Raw genomic sequence first — 17956 nt, forward strand, 5'->3', positions numbered from 1 at the left:
GGGTATGGCTGCAGCCTGGAGCGTCCCGTGTCATCCGCCCCGTCTCATGCCGAGGTGTGTCCAATGGTAATTTCAGAGGGTCCAAAATGCGAAATTGCAAATAATTTTCCAGAAGGAGTCACCGGTAAATTTGTGACCACATTTGTTGCAATCAATTGAAAAACGTTAAAACTGTTAAAGTAAAATAAATGTCCATACATATTTTGCTCATTTCTGAATGTTATGGTTTGTGGTTCCATATTAACGTAGCCTACATTTGATGAAACCTGCATCCGCGATGCAGCCATTTCTGCCAACTATCGGCAAATACAACTGCAAACACCTCGGCATGAGACGAGACCGCATGAGACGGGACGGATGACATGGGACGCTCCAGGCAGCAGCCATAGGGTTAGGATTAGATCCCGTTGATCTGGACGGAGACAAACTAAAATGCTTGTTAACATTAGTAATTAAACCTAAACAGCTAATGTGAGTCAAAACTGTCTGCGTGAATCTCCTGACAATACAGTGACTTGTCAACTACGCGACAGCAAGTTGCTCGGTCACGACACAATCTTTAGCCTATTTTTACAAAAACTACGGAGCCATGACGTGAGGCATAAGGTAATGAAGTCTTTTATACATTGTTTGTTTTAGAAAGAAACAATGGACAACTTAAGTGTAAACAACGCATCAGATGTAAAGTTATTTGCTGTCAACATCAGATGTAAAGTTATTCGCTGTCAAAGTGGCACCAAAATGAATGGCAGTCAATGGAATGCTAACGGTGGGTGCGTGCTTGGTAACATTAAAATGGCGCCATATAAGCTACGCTTTGTGGATGCTTGCTTACCCCCTTGAGTTTCTATAAACAGAACCACAAAACCTCTGACCTGTTGACTTTAGGCTTGTCTCCGTCCATTATGACATTTTCAAGGTGTAGTGCAGGGAAATATGATCCACCGTAAGAACGGTGTATTTTATTTTGAAAATGAACCGGATGTTTTATTTTGTACCTGTGCTCAAGTTCCTGTCACGCACAATCTGGCCTGGGCTGAATTACTGCGGACCTCTCCGGCAAAAATAGAAGCACTGCATATCTGCTCCAGAGTCGGAAAGCAGCCGTTCTGCGGTCAGTGAAAACACACACATTGATGTTAATGGAAACCTATTGACTGGTGGAAATCAGGGGTAACAGGATGTTTAACGCAGGGCTCAAGTCAGTCAGGTGGCCTTAGGGAAGAGGTTAGCATGGCTAACAATTCACGTACAACTAACAGTGTTGGTTTGTTTTTAATTCAACCACACTCATTTCTTAAAATAAATCTAATCTTAAATCAGAAAATGCTAAGAAGTCATTTTTTGGAAGTTAATATAGTTCTATATATTTTTTCATTTTGGTATGAGGAGTTGTTTTTTTTATAAAAATTAAAATGGTAGCTTTTAAAATATAATTAATTAAGAGGTATTAAATTGGTGTACTGCACAGATGGCTTTAGCAGTTCTAAAAAATATGTTTCTAAAGTGCTAAAATAGCAAGTGTTAAGCATAAAGCAAGTATTAGGTATTAGATATCTTTAAATAAATGTCAGAACCCAGGTGTGGAGAAAGATGCAGAGCTGATACCTTGTATAGTAACTCAGAATAAATGCACCCTCCAGATGTTACATTGTAGCCAGTCAAGGTGAGTAACACTTGCCATCAACCGAGCAGAGTTTCCCGTTAGTCTCACAAAGTATTTTACAAACAATATAACTATGACATTAAAATGTCACACAACTGGTTACAGATTAAAAATAAATCAATGTGATTCTTTATTTTATATAAATTGTATAGTCTGAACTCGTGATCACTCCGTTATAAACTGGGGTTTATGCAACACTTTGTCCACCTCTATAAGGGGGTGAACAGCTGAAACTACACAGCAACTATCGTCCAAGCTTGTTTACTCATGTATAAACAGCATGACAGTGAAATGTACTCAGTCCAGGGGCCTTCTTCCTGGACCCTAAGCCCACCAAACTGATGTTTTACACTATTTATTCGGGGTAGCATTTACATTATCTAACCCCTATCAGACAATGTTTCGGATTTTGTCATATTTGTAATAGATTTTAGCTTTGATGATTATAGTGTGCAGATTTGGGTATAGAAATAAGTAAAGGTCTGACTTTGCGTCTATCCGACATGGTAACGTGACAAAGTGTAAATTGTTCTTTGAGCAACTACTTCACTTGGTATTCTAAAATGAGACCTTACAGAATCAGGACCGGCCAATTTAACAATACTACTAACTAACACCTACTCAATAAAACAAATGCTTATTTTGTCTTCTTTATCTGGACATTCATAGACTTAAATAAGCTTTAAATTCAAGTTTCTAAACAATTCTTAGAAATATAGAACCCGTTTTTGATAAGTAATCTTACCAAGGTTGTTCCCAAACCTTTAATGTGATAGGCCTATTTCGAAGTGCTATAGCCACGTCATGGTTTTGACTCACGCTGTACTCTAATTTATTTATTCATTTTGTGCAATTTCATCACCCTTGGCAAACAAATTTGATCAGTAACAGGTTCTGTTGTCTTTCACGCGTGCAAAAATTGGTTACAGCAAATAATTCCCAGCATAATTAATGGAATGTCATTAAAAAGTTCTTTGAGGAATATGGGGCTAGCATTCCTTCTTAATTTATAGCCTTTGTTTTGCAAATAAATATTCAGCAAATGAACAAATAGTATTTTCTGAGAGAATTGAATTTCCTGATGTGTAACAGATGTGTTTTGAAATAATTTCTTCTTTTATTCTCGAGTCGGATTAACAGATTGAAGTTTTCAGTAGCCTGCCGCTTTTGACGGTACGGCAGATGGGAACTTTCAATATTACAGTGAATTCCTAACAACACGTACTGTACCAGAATATTTTTCCTCCGAGTGCTTGGGAAAATGAATCTTAAGGAAAATATTATTTTGGGCTGGTGGACTTCAAGGAAAATTCCACACAGCATGACAATTTACTTTATTTTGGGCTTTTTATAAAATGCTCTGTCACCTCTGATTACAATGAGCTGAATGTATCAGTTACACATGTGCTACGCATGATATTCTACCTGAGCTTTCTTTGTATACTGTGGCCACCTTGGCTGTTGGGGCTTGGGGAGGTTGCAAATTGTGCAGTGCCTGCCTGAGAAGTGCATGGTTTTGAAGGTGGATCAAAGGAATCATTGTCACCTTTTTTAGGAGTTCTTATTGAGGCAAAATTAGATGTATTCCATTTGGGGAATATGCAGTGATGGATAGTGTAGTCCAAAAAGGGAGAGAGAGTAAGATTGTTTTGAAGTGAAATCTGAGGTGTAGATTTAAATAGAGCTGAAGAAAACTTCAAAGTTTTGGAAACAAATATCTACTCCAATTTAGTTCCTTAAACAACAAGCTCCCATCTCTGAATGACAGTCTGCTTTGCACATGTTAAAATTGTGGTTTCTTCCTCATCAGTTCATTAGCTTACATTGCAATACAAAGCACAACATCTGAAATCATTTAAAAGTAGTTCTCAACTCCTTTTCACTGCTGTTTAGTGAAGTATTTCCTTTGTAACAAAATTAAAATAGATATATTTCTTATTTCTGGTTATACTGCACTCCTACTCAGGAGTCGGATTCAACTTTCATGTCCAAAATTTAATTAAAACAAGGTGGCAACAATGAAACTACATATTAGAGACCTTGTCTTTCAAACCTTGCCTCAGGGAGAGCCCTTCAGGCCACCTGATCACATCTGACACATCAGACACATCCTCCTTCTACAGAAGTACAAAGGAGAAGCTTGGCCTGGTGGCCTGGTGGGAAGAGCTATATGATGAAACCACTTCCTCCCCTTCATTAGGGGCACTCAGCTATAGTGTACTGGGTGTAGGTAAAATCAAAGTGGTTTCTAGCATTCTGCATATGAACAAACATTGGAGACTGCCTGAATGCGAGGGTGCAAGATGTTAGAAGTAAAAGTGAGAACACCCTCAATATGTCACTACTACGTCTTTCAAACATAAAGAAGACAAAACGACTTCAAAAATAGTTCAGAGAGTTTATGATGATGATGATCAGAATCAACATCTTATATAGTATATTCCTGATTGTATGTATTATTTGCCCTCCCTTGGATTTTGTTGCACATTGTAGGAGAAGCTGGATGTAAACTGGGTTGTAACAAACAAGGTTCAGGTTTATCGCATTATCATTTTTCTTCTGGTGGACCTACGGCATCAGTGGGTCATAACACAACTGGCAACTGGAGAGTTTTTACGTTTTTGCACGGAAACATTGGGTCCAACAGTTGTCACACCTGATATTACCATGCAATGTGTACGTGTACCTTTTTTGGTGTCTTACATCAAGCAAGTAAGGGAGGGTAGAAGTTTCATCAATCAAGCCATTCGTTTTAAATATGGAATGACTTCTAAAATGTGGAAACATCCAGGTCAAACAACAGCTTGTTTTTCATTATCTTCTGCACCATGTGGTCCTCAACTGATGTATATGTTGATCTACAGTATGTGCTGCGTGGTGGGGTGTGGTGGCGAGCTTAAGCCTGGCAGGAAGTGTGTCTCAGGACCGAGGTTGCAGGGGGAAAGCTCCAAAGTTACACACCCGTTCAAAATCACAAAGAGCAAAAAAGGCAATTGGCTTGACAGCACATGTAATAGAGACTGCAAAACCTCGTCGCCCGAGGGCCCTGGCCAGAGTAGCAGTCGTGGAGAGTGGCAGGGGTTTGGCTCGCTAAAAATGAGCCTGGGATCAGCGTTGTGAGGCTTCTCATGTCAGTCACATCCACAATCTTATTTTCGTTAAGCATCTGGAGGTTGGATCCGCAGTGAAATGTATTCACTGTGCGTGTTCGTGGCACTGGTTTTACTTGGCACAGCAAGTGATAGCTCACTTTTAATATAGAGTAGAGAGTTAGAGAGCAGAGAATTCTTGAGGTAGACTGTAAAAACGCAGCAGCACAATGGACAATGAGCATGGCTGTGGTTTGGACTGTGGGGAGATCGCGGGGAGCCTGATGGAAACCTCGCAGGGCTGCCATGAGCACGCGAGGTCAGGACATATGCTGACATGGACTTCTGGGCCTGAGCCAGAGCCGGAGCAGAGGAAACGGAGGCCTCACATCTGCTCAGCCGTGCGCCTCTGCCCCTCTTGGTTGTCTCTGACTTCGTATCAATTGTTATTTTTGTCCGAGATAAAACGCAATGCTATCAAGACTTTTTAATATTGATGTAGTTTGCATTGCACAAAACACAATTTTCAACAGCTGGCAGGTTCAGAGGTTTGGAATATCTAATAAAAGAACAAGACATTTATGTGCTGCTAAAAACAAAGTCCTGATGTCATGAAGTACTTGTGATGCAACCTTTTTAGCCTACAACCCCAAATTGTTCTCTCACTTCTGGAATACAAAACAAAATGTTAATTTTCTTTTGCGGAGTTGTTGTTTGAAAGCATTTTACGAATCTGAAACCAGTATGAAATTCACATTCACACAAATCAATTGCAGTCCCCTTTCAAATCAATTTAGGTCCAGCTTTCAACATTTTAAGAAATAAAAGTTAAAAAGATCATTCTAATTTTGATAGTTTTTTTATTTAAGAAAAACTGACATATTCGCTTGTTAGATAACAATTAACCAAATATTTTACACGTCACTTATAGCTAAAAACAGAGAACATTTAAGGTTATAAGATACGATTCAAATACTTAACAAATCCAGGTATTTTACCAACTGAAGCCAGCTACCAGAACCCAACCCTCTTCTTTTACTATTTGTTGATTCTGACTACCCGTTCAGCTTCCCCCTAACCAAACAACTGCATCCCATTCATTCAAGTATTGTATTTCACTTATGTCTGATGAGCGCACCAGGTCTTTTGTTTGGTCTTCATGTGTTGTACTGGCAAGGCCCCCCCCTTTCCACGGCCAAGCTGTCAGGAGGAGCGTGTTGTCCTTAAGAATGAGACAGGGCAACAACAGGGCAACATCTGATTAGCATTCACAGCACTATCTCCACTCCCTTGGTATTTTATTACCACAGGTGCAGGGGCATTCATTGATCAGATGCACGCTACAGGCGAGGTTAGCCCTTAATTGAAAACAGCTCTATTTATACACCTGCAGGCACTAAAGGTCTCCAAGAGAGCAAAGGGAGGTTGAAAAGAAGAGAAAGGAAGGGGGAAAAAAACAGAGCAGTGACAGAACAGTGAAAAAAGACATGCCTTGGAAGAGATTAAGGCCTACAGGGAAGGCAAAATGCATTCCCAAAACAGCATGGCTTTCAGTGCCATGAGAGAATAAGTATGCAGGTGCAAAGGTCTTAAGGGAAGTTTTTAAACAAAGATTTCCATAGGCACAAATAAATGCAAATCCAAATGCTTGATTATTCCTAACATTACTTTTTTGGCTTTGGATGGATGGCTGGATTTCTTTTCTTTGCTAGCAGAAGAACAACTATATTGAGTTTGTTTACCGTGCAGCTGCCAGTTTCTGTGGCCACACTCGTTTTTTTAGAACACTGTACTGATTGTGCTCAGCCACTTTGCAGGTGGTACATTGCATCCTGGGGCTCGTGTTTTCACAATGTGACCATAACAGGAGGTCAGGGGGTCAGTTTGGTGGAAGTCCAATCAGAAAAACCCACAGAGGAAAGAGCAATCTGCATTCAGACAGAGAGGGGGACACAGCTCTAACTTGCCACATTTGATGGAATACGTCTGTAAATGCTGCACAGTTTTTGTTTCTGTCTTGTCAAGGTTTTTTGCAGAATGTCTCATTTCCAAGTGTGGGTAAACAATGTAAGCTGTTAATTTGTTCAAAAGTCACATATAAAACTTTGTGTCAGCTCATAGTTGATAACAGGTTGCTGGCATTGAAACAATAATCCAAACAGCAGGTGAAATGTATTAGAATTCTTTACCCACACTTCACTGTCAGGCCATTTAATGACTGACAAAAGTGGGAGAAAACCCTAAAAGACAGCAGAAATATCTGATTGTTATTATTTTAGGGTTACATTTAATTTTTTTTAACCTAAAATAGGATCACATTTAATGTAAAGTGTTTTCTGTTTGAAATAACATAAACCCTGCTGCTTAATTACCTTGGAGAGGATTCAAAATCCACTTTATGCTGTCGAATCAGCTCAGAACAACAGATTGTGAAACTATTAAGAGCGATATCCTTTCCAGCAATGTCCAACTATTAAAAGAGCATTTTCATCTGTCTACTGCAGAGCGCTGATGAAAAAACATGGTACTCTAAAATTGATAATGGAAAAAATCCCATACAAGTGAGCAAGGAGGGTCTTTATTGAGACTATTTTGTAATTAAACCAAATATTGATATGTAATTAAAATGACCTAGGCAGATGAATAGCAACTTGTGTTTTAAACCTGGAAAAAACATATGTTCTTTTTGTTATAAAGTGATGTTTTGTTGCACAAAATAAAAAACAACAAAGGAAAACAACTCTGCTCGATCAATACACTTACCTTCCCTGGTTAAGGCATGATTTTTAAAGAAAAGATTCTGCTCAAATGGTATCTTTTGAGTATCAAATAATATATTCATATATTCATATGTACGCTTGAAAGATGGCTCTGAGAGTAGAACTGAAAATGATTCATCATTATCGGCCATTTACTTTAAATTTTCAACCAAAGATTTTAAAAACATTCTAAAATTATGGCTTCTAAATTCTGAGGGTTTACTGTTGTTTTTATTTGGTAGTAAACTATAATTTCAAAATGAATACAATTAAATCAAAAACTCTAGACATCTTAAACCACACCTGCTTTTTTAAACTAGTGTGGATACAGTATCTGAGCAAGGGACACACGTGTCAGAGCTACCTTACATACCTACTGTACATGGGATGAGCTTTTGATTCTCAAAAGATTTTTCGTGGAGTATTCCTTTAAAATCAATCTGACTGTATGTTGTCAATGTGGGGTTTGTGAAGCTGTATTCCAAACATAGTTGGGACCCTGGAAAACCGCCTTATCTTGGAGATGGAACAGACTACGGTGTATATAACATCCCAATGTTCCCGTACAACATTTCCCTAGATCCTGTTGGGACAAGATAAAAGGCTTTGTGGCCTAATATCACTGTAACCGCAGGTGTGGAGGCTCCCATTTCACCGGCGTCACTGATGTTCACAGACATTTTGGAGTGGGGGGGCAAGACATCTGCACGTTTGGATAAACATCTGAGGGTTCAATCAAATTCAACACCTAGCAGGTACCAGGTTCGGATACCTCCATTACCCGGCGTGTGTGTGTGTGTGTGTGTGTGTGTGTGTGTGTGTGTGTGTGTGTGTGTGTGTGTGTGTATGTGTGTGTGTGTGTGTGTGTGGTCGTATTGGCTTGTCATCAAAGGAGATACCACGACCACATGGCTTTATCAAGAATGAGAACAATATCTGTGTGATCTTTTTCCTCAGGAGGAGCAGTTAATAGAGGGCTCCAGTTTGTAGTTTTGTCATTCAGCTTGTTTATGTTAATCATTTTTATTTGAATTTAAACAGATGGGCAGGCCTTGTTCAATAAAAGCCTTGTTCATGTAGGACATGGACTCGATGAATTACTACCATTTCTCCTGTCTTTTGTAAAATGCAATCATAAAGGATTATACAAGCTGCTCAAACCGCTACCGCACACAGCTATAAAAGATTCAGACTTTATGACCTGTCATGCCTTGATTAGCAGTGCAGAACTTCAGCCAAAAATGCATTTTACATTTTCCTCTGGAAATACTAGTGCTCCCGCTCATTGATGAAAGACAGAAACCATGTCTCAAAAACATAGGAAGGAAGAAAAAGATGTTGCAAATTATATTGTACATTAGGGCTGGGTGTTGGTACTCGATACCTTTAAGGTATGAACCATATTAACCCAGTGCAGAGTAGTATCAAAACTTCTTCAGTCAAACGTAACCTGCATTCATTCATTTTTGTATTCAGATCTAAAAGGAAAATATTATGTGTGTGGTTCGGCTCACAACCAATCACTGCGAGCGTTCTTTAATTTAATGGGACGTGCAATTGGCCCACTACCACAGCAGCTACAGCCCATACAGTCTGTGGTATGGTGAAGCAAATTAAAAGACATCCCAGTAGGCTCTATGATATTGTGAATGGCATTTGATTTCTATTTTCTGGTATTTCATGGACTAAATTATTCATTGATTAATCAAGAAAATAATATACAAATTAATTGATAATGAAAATGATAGTTCAGCCCAAAACTCAACACACGTTAGATGTCAGCTACTAACCAGTGACTTCAGGCACGTGCATTTCTTGGTAGAATAACTAAAAACTGTTTTTGACCAGTTTGAGTACACAGTACTAGTTACTGGACATTGCCTTACAACAACCAATACTTAATCAGACTCCAAAGGGCAGGTTTCTCTAGTGCCCCCTTGCGCAGGGAGGTCAGAGGTCCAGATCAGCTAGAGCAGCCGTCTTGAAGCTGCGAGTCAGTGTTTTGCTCAACAACAGTCTAATGCGGGATCAAAGTCCACCAGATGACTATTGGCTTCTCCTTCTCATGCTTCCCTGTATCTACAGAACTTGTTTTGATGTCTTGCAAATCTGAAACCACACAAAACACCTTAATAGTAGAAAAATGTAATCATATTAAAAGCTTTAAAAAAAAGAAGAAGCCGTGGACAGTTTATGTCAAGCCCGCAGTTTTTGGTCATATCCTTTGACATAAATACAGCCTGAGATATAAGATGTGGTTGGAACTGAAAGTGGATGAGGCATTTCATTACCAGTAGCGAAACTGGTGCAAAGGGAGCTCCCAGCTTCCACCACAACTACCTACTACTAGTGAGAGATCAGTGAATCATCTGATCGAAAATATCATTCTTTCACACTAACTAAGAAGTCAATGTGATGCACCACAGAAGTTCAGAACACTGACATAGTATAGAGAGGCAGAGGCCAGGAGAGAAACTTTTCTTCTAGTAGCCCCATTGGCTAATTGATTCCAAAATCCACTGAACATATTCAGTCTTTTAAACAGCCAAATTAAAATTTCAGAGTATAACAGAGCCTCCTGATATTCTAGCATGTGACATATCAGTGAGCATGGTGGGTTTGGGTGAGAATTTAACTCACATTGGCCGGCTTCTGCTATAGAAACTGTCGCTCTTTGCAGCCTCTGCAGCCTGCGCAGCTGCTTTCTTCTCCTCAAATTCCTTCCTGCTCAGGACTGTGCCCTTGTGGCCGTGTTCCACCAGCTTACGGGCCAACTCCCTGCTCTGCAAGACAAACAAAAAAAGTAGAGGAGTTATTCGGGTAGATGGGATACTGCCTGCAGTCAGAGCTGGAGGTTTCTGTCCGATCTAGTCAGTCTTGAGTTTTGGCATTAGAGCGTTTTCTTTTTATTAGTATTAAATATCAGAGATTAGTAAAAAATGCCTATCACAATTTCCCTGTGGTCAAGGTGATGTCCTTTTGCTGGTTCAGTTGGCCAAAAAAGCCCAAAACTATCAATGTATAACTATATAAAAAAGAGAACAGCAGCATTTCCTCATATTTAAGAATCTGCAAGCAGAGAATATTTGAAACATTTTCAAATTAAGTTTGCGTTAAATAACCTAATAACTCAGTGGGTATTTGAGGAAGCATAGAGTATTTGCAGTTTCTTCAACATCCTGTATTTGGGTCCAGTTCAAGAATCAACACTAAACACTGACAATTGCCAGCCAGTAAGATGCGGGATTTACTCCCCACTCTGGCCTATAGTTTAAAATTGGTATTTTACTTCCCTACTTTAAAATATGGAAGTGATTGGCTGCTCTACACCACCACAAGCTTCAGAAATAGTTCAGTTGTGTGGGTTTATTGTGAGTTCATGCCTATGCACAGGTCCATTCATTTTCTAAGTGTGCGTGAGCGAGTGTGCATGTTTCAGTGCCTCTGTCTGTAGGGATTGTTAACTACATTATTCCAATCACTGTTTGCAGACCCTCATAAAAGCCGAGCCATAAAGTCATCATCTAAAAACCAAATCTTTCTGTTGAATCCTGTGGCTTGTCAGATCAAAGCTTTGGCCACATGGGTCTTCCTACCCAAAAACCCAGCAGGCGGGCCTGCGTCCGCACCAGAGAGGAAAAGTTATATTTTCCTTTAACTTTGATGTGGCTCACCAGAAATGAGTCTCAGACATTTGCCATTCCTAAAATTGGCCTGAAAATCATTGTCTTCCTTTTTTCAGGGCTCATTGAATAAGTCTATTTGAATGAGCTGCTTCTTACAGTCAACACACCAAAACTAATACTCTGCAACATATATTCTGGCATAAGCCATATACACCTTGTAATACAACCTCATAAATGGGGCTACTTCACTTTTCTGGGTTCTTAGTCATAGTATGACAAGTCCTGAATAACAATATAATTAGCTGACTTATTATTAGAACATAAACCTTATCTGCATGACTATGCTGTGACACAACACAGGGGGGTTTGACTTTGATAGTGATTGACTGCAGCTGATTATCAGCTCAGATATGAGTTGTTCTCTTCTCAGTGGACACAGGTGTTCAAACAAAGTGGCACTGCAGCGGCTATGTATAACATCAGCAAGTGTGCCATCTGCTGGGCAAAAAACAGGACTGCTCATTTCTGATGAGCAGGTTCAATTTATGCCTATCTAGAGCTATTTGTGTATCCCACTAACAATACGTTTAAGACAAGAAAATAGCTACATCCAATTATCTAATTATGATTCAGATTTATTGTGTTGAAACAAATATGTACATTCTTAACTAATGGCCGCTTATGGACACTCCCCCTTTAGAACAAACACACATTATTTAAATTTCATATATACATCTCAGGTAATGCATTTGCAAAAGTGACCATTAAGACTTTTGAATTCTTGAAACTAGAAAATTTAAATCATTTTAAAGCTTTTTAATTAGGCCTACTTGTCTTCTCAATGTCCATCTTGTCAAAGTTAACTTTGCTAATTCGCTAGGCAACAGTATCCCTTACGTCATACAGGACCAAGGATTCACTTTGATTTCACATTTGAAACACACACACACACACACACACACACACACACACACACACACACACACACACACACACACACACACACACACACACACACACACACACACACACACACACACACACACACACACACACACACACACACTTATACACGCTCTGACCATACCTGTGTGTGACGGCCACCTAGCGTGCAACCACTGGCACTACACCAAAGAAATCTCCAAGGCAAAGCCAGCCTTTGTGCGACTCCAGCTATTACTTTACTACGCAGAATGGATGTGTGCTATTTAAAACTCTCATAAAAACAAACAAACGACAATTGTTCTGACACACATACGTGGGTATGTCTAACGTTACTCAAAATGACTGCAAGGTAAAGATGCCAACATGCGACTAATTATGTCGTATTAAGTAAAGACGACTTTAAGCCAGACTCCATTACATTTTTTGGCAAATGTGTTACCTTCCTCACCGGCAGGAGAGGTATACCTCGAAATACCTTCATTAAATAAATTTAACAGTCTTCACAAATGCAATGATTTATACGGGAAATGTGTAAAAGGCGAATAAATTCATTAACGTTAACGTGTAAAATCTTGTTTCTTGGTACATTTTCTTAAACCAGAAGTCAGCTAGCTAGCTAGTATACCCTTTGTTAGCTACCATTGTTGTCTTTAAAAGCACCCGTTGGTGTTATATTATTAATAAGAACGGTTTGGGACATACATGCCGAATTGAAGAAGGGGACTATAGGTGATTTTTTTTTAAGTCAAAAGTTAGGTTTTCCTAACCTGCACGGATGCATTCTATGGTTGCCTTAAACTGACAGTTTAGCGAAAGCGGTTCTTGCGTGGTGTACAACACAGCACACTACAGTCAATAGTTTGTACAATAGTGACTCACTTTTAAGTAAAATAAATCCATTGGCGTGACTTTGGAGTCAAGGTAATCTTCGTAGACTTTAAACTGTATTACAGAATCGTGGAAACGAGCTGCTGTGCTGTACTCCATCTTTACGCGCTCTGTGTTGTAAAAGGCTGCTATAGCAACCGCCGTACCTGTCTTTCAATTTGGCGGCATCACAGGAAGCGGAAGTTAATACGCTCACGCCCCCACAAATGCAACAATAATACAGGTCCATGACTTTCACTCTTGATACATCTACGATTCACATGGAGGAAACCATATATATACATCTAGTCAAGCCAACTAGATCATATTTCTATAACCCAATATAATAAATCACAAATGTGCCTTGAGGGGCGCTACTTGATTCTGCTTGGTCCACTGCGTTGTATATACGTTTACTTCAAACCAAATCTAACTGTCCTTTTAGATAAGATCTTTGTTCATTACATTTATTTATGTTTTACATACGTTTTCCACATCATTTTAGAGCCACGGAGAGGTCTGATTTGGAACTGTGAACACCCTCGTTTTTCATCTTGTGACCTCGGGGCGGCTGTGGCTCAGTGGTAGAGCGGTTGCCTTCCAATCGGAAGGTTGGTGGTTCGATCCCCGCCCCTGCAGTCATTGTCGAAGTGTCCTTGGGCAAGACACTGAACCCCGAGTTGCCCCCGGTGCTGCGCATCGGAGTGTGAGTGTTTATCTGATGAGCAGGTGGCACCTTGTACGGCAGCCCTGTGTGAATGGTGAATGTTTCCTGTAGATGTAAAAGCGCTTTGAGCAGTTGTTAAGACTGGAAAAGCGCTATATAAATACAGCACATTTACATTTACCTCCCAGGTAGGTAATCACTGCTCATTGTTTCTGCAGTGAAATTTTAATAGTAGCTCTTCCTTGAGTAGCTAAATCATTGAATTCATATAATTTAAATTTAAAGTAACTACAGTAGAAGCACAGGTGGAAAAAGTCCTTTCTGTGTCCTGTGTCTGTATACCTGATAAACTTCACTGAACTAAATAAACACTTCATTTTGAGCCTAAACCTGAAATAATGAACCATGTGAACAAATGATCCAGTCCCATGATGTCAGTCCCTAAATCCTGGCAAATCTACACTATTTGGCGTCTTTCCTGGACTGTAAAAGACAGAATAAAATGTTCAGCGAGAATGTTCTCAGCTCCATTTACGGAAATACTGTGACTCTTGGCTGTCATTATCATCTTTTACCTTCATTTTGTTTAATTTTCTCTTTCAGCATGACTTTTAATGGCTCTGCAATGACGTCCACGGAAAGTGAGGTAATGATTTCTAAGTTTACTATGAGGGTGCTTTCATGCAACAGCCATGTAATTCACGGCCAATGCGAGCATACGCAGACAGACAAATAGGACAAAAGGAAGTAGAGGCAGACGGTCCGCAGAGTAGTCGGGCAGAGCAGTGGAGATGTACTATAAGTTTGTTAACAAGGGAACCTGGTCCTTTAAGATCAACTTAAAATAAACACTGTCACGCAATCTCATCTCTAAGGTCATCAAGGGTTTCTTACCTAGAAATAAAGACCCACTTCATTATTTAACACCGGTATGAATAATAAACGCAAAACTTCTGGGTTGAGCAATCTTTTTCATGGTAGTTACTCTGTCTCTCTTTTCCTCTTCTGACTCATGTTCCCTGCTTTTCTAACAAACTTTTAACAAAGGATCAAGGCCATTTTTATGCTTTTCTTTATACTGTAGCAGTGGGCTACTGCTTATACTTCTTTTCATAGTTACACAGTTTTTTTTGTCTCAATCCTAGAAAGAGTGACAAATGAATAGGGGAAGGCGTGACTTGAGTGAATGCAGGTTCACTAGGAAAGAAGTCGTTTGGAACTGAGGATGTGATTCTAAATGTTTAACCTCTCAGGAAGTGATCACTCCTCCCTGGATCCAAGGGGAAGAGTTGCTGTGTTGCTGGCCCCCTGCTGATTGGACTTCCCTTAAGCCAATCAATAATTCTTTTGGTGTTAGTTACTCATACATCTAATTCTGACTTCCCGAATCCTTAGACATTGAAAATGAATTAGAAACATCCCTCCTTCTTCCACTGCCATTGGGTTCTTTTAAACCAGACCCCAGATAAAATGTTAATATAATAACCATCTTTAAACTTTAAACCACAGCTGTGCATACACTACTTTTTAAAAATGTTGTTGAAGCATTTTTTTTGGCCATATATTTCCTCGATCAAATGAACTATTTTGAGCGCATTTTGTGCTTTTGTAATGCGCCAAATATGCTTCTAATGCTCATACAATCAAAATGTAGATAGTGATAGTATGTGTTTGTGGTGCACACCTGGAGTATTTTCAGACAATCACTTTTCAGTGGTTTGTGTGTGCATTGTGACAAAAATCTACAGTTGGCCAATATACACCATGTACAATAAGAACACTATGTATGAATAGCCTAAGTTTCCAGTACTATTTGATGATTAAATAATTATTTTATTCTGAACTTCAAAGGATTTCAATTATTTGATGGATAATGAAATAGAATTCAAGAAAGTGATTTTGGATTTGGTTCCATGAAGTCGGGAGACTTCTGACCGCTGACCTCCTCACGGAAGAGACATTGTGACACAAAATGTTAATTAGGCTAAATGTTGAGTCATTAGTGTCAGGGCAAGAGTAATCCCACATGTTCATATCTAAGGTATATCACAAGGTGGAGAACGCTGGTCAGTAATCAGCGCTTAGACCTGTTTTAGACTAAAGTAAAAACTGTCATGACCTCAGAGATTTAGGAGAACATCAGCCAATACACACACACACACACACACACACACACACACACACACACACACACACACAATTTAAAGATTAAAACTTAAACTAGGGTTTATTTCTGAATCAAATCCTGCCTTTTGTTTGAATTAGAAAGAGGCTGGTTGCTGCCACTTTTATGTGTGTACTTGACTATGGAGTTGTTTTATACATGCATGCTTTGTCTCAGAGTTTACACTCACCACTATACCATGGATCTTGGTGGTTCATCACTGGTTATGAAGCCCTCACTCACCACTGTGAACTGTATGAACTGAATGGCCTTCTCTATCAACACAGAGACTTCAACACTGGCAAATCTTCATATACGAGGCTGTTTTAGGTCTTTTAGGTGCATCGTACCTTCTGACCTATATCAGTGTAAATAGTTTTGGGAAGTACAATCTTCGTTCCCAGGATTGTTTCCTTCAGTTCCAAAGGTTAGAACTGAGCTGGGGAAAGTTTGTTGCTCCCTCTGCATGGAACAAGTTAATGAAATCCATGGAACTTAAGGAGCTGGTCTCACTTTTAAGCGGGTGCTGATTGAGTTGGAGGCAGCCACCTCTGGCTGTAGATTTTTTACCTGATGTGTTTAGGATTGTGGTTGACTTTGAGGAATTTGCTGATTCAGTTGCTTTATGTTTTTAATGTTTTGTGTATTTTTCGTTTGTATGTACTGGATTTGTGGTTGTACAGCTGCCTGTCTTGGCTAGGATACTCTACTAGTAAATAAAGGTAAATAAAAAAAAATAAAAAAACAATCCTTACATATATCGGCCCGAATGTGACATTTCTAATCTGCATTGCCATTAAGAATGATTGCAATAGGGTTGTCTCTAAAAACATATAAATACACCAGAAGCTACTTGAATGCTCAAATCACCAGATTTGACATCATAAAAGTGCAGCTTGCTGAATTTTTGAGGTATCTTTTCATGGAATTACATTTTACTGCAATTCTACATTGTACGATTTTCTCATGTACATAATACAATGTAAGATCCACTGGTATATTTTTTTAATAGTCAAATTACATAAAAACTGTTCTTCATACATAAGATTAAAAAAAAAAAACAAAAAACATTCTGGTAGAAAATATATTTCTTTGGGATGTGATTGAAGACATGATGACATCACAGAAGATCATTAAAAAACAGTGGGGACCTGGAGCATGGGGTAACACTTGGTCACATGATGTATTTCCCCTGTAGTAACCTGTGTATTAAAGGTCCCATGGCATGAAAATGTCACTTTATGAGTTTTTTTTAACATTTATATTAGTTGCCCCAGCCTGCTTATAGTCCCCCAGTGGCTAGACATGGCGATAGGTATAAACCGAGCCCTGGGTATTCTGCTCTGCTTTTGAGAAAATGAAAGCTCAGATGGGCCCATCTGGAATCTTGCCCCTTATGACCTCATAAGGGACAAGGTTACCTCTCCTTTCTCTGCATTGCCCGCCCAGAGAATTTGGCCCACCCATGAGAGAGAGACATCATTTCTTTCAAAACAAGCATAGTGGCAGTTGGTCAAGCCCCCCCCCCATACAAAAGCATCTAAAGAGCACCATGTCATGGGACCTTTAACCTTATAATAGAAGCATTTGTCCCTATTTATGTATCAGGTCACCAACACGGTTTTGTTTTTAATTTCTGACTTAGATTTTTAAATTTTTGTCTGGTAGAGTACTGTAGGTAGATTTTCTTTTTTTCCCTCTCTTGTCTTATGAACTGGTATTTGTGTCTCATGTGTCTCATTTTGCATATGTTTTAGCAGATAGGATTGAATATGCAGATTAACAACATCATTTTTATTTTAAATAACACATTAAGATTATAATGCAGCCTTGATGGATGTCTGTGCACAAAGGAGAGTTCTGCACAGGCTCAAAACTAAGACCCGCGTCCGGGCCATACACGCATCTTGAACATCTGCCTTAAACGGCAATGACTGCACTGGCAAATGTGAGACGTGACTCCAACCTATGACCTAGGGCAATATTTTTGCTTTATATCATTTTTTGGTGAGGGTTTGCTCGCCAGGCTAATGAAGCACATTGAATACATAAAGGGCATTGCATATGTACTTGCAACACATGGCACACATGGGAGTAGATTATTAGCACAGTCAGACAGAGAAAGACAGAAATATTGCAATAAATTACATTTCAAAGTGCCGAGACCTGACTC

At 39.3% G+C, this 17956-nt stretch overlaps 1 protein-coding gene and 1 long non-coding RNA gene across 2 annotated transcripts in view; one reads left to right on the forward strand and one right to left on the reverse strand.

The window, feature by feature from the left end:
* Window positions 1–13144, reverse strand: part of cfap299 (cilia and flagella associated protein 299) — a 67875-nt gene extending 54731 nt beyond the window's left edge. The window contains exons 1-2 of the mRNA XM_034872929.1: window positions 12965–13144; window positions 10155–10297 (exon numbers count right to left, since the gene is read on the reverse strand). Of these exons, the coding sequence (XP_034728820.1) occupies window positions 10155–10297; window positions 12965–13072 (251 nt within the window). The 5' untranslated portion in view covers window positions 13073–13144. The remainder of the gene's footprint in view (window positions 1–10154; window positions 10298–12964) is intronic.
* Window positions 1–17956, forward strand: part of LOC117945456 — a 21872-nt gene continuing 3916 nt past the window's right edge. The window contains exons 1-2 of the long non-coding RNA XR_004656812.1: window positions 1–79; window positions 10443–10446. This is a non-coding gene — a long non-coding RNA (uncharacterized LOC117945456). The remainder of the gene's footprint in view (window positions 80–10442; window positions 10447–17956) is intronic.

The sequence above is a fragment of the Etheostoma cragini genome, chromosome 5 (assembly GCF_013103735.1).
Source record: "Etheostoma cragini isolate CJK2018 chromosome 5, CSU_Ecrag_1.0, whole genome shotgun sequence".
In the NCBI taxonomy this organism is placed as follows: Eukaryota; Metazoa; Chordata; class Actinopteri; order Perciformes; family Percidae; genus Etheostoma; species Etheostoma cragini.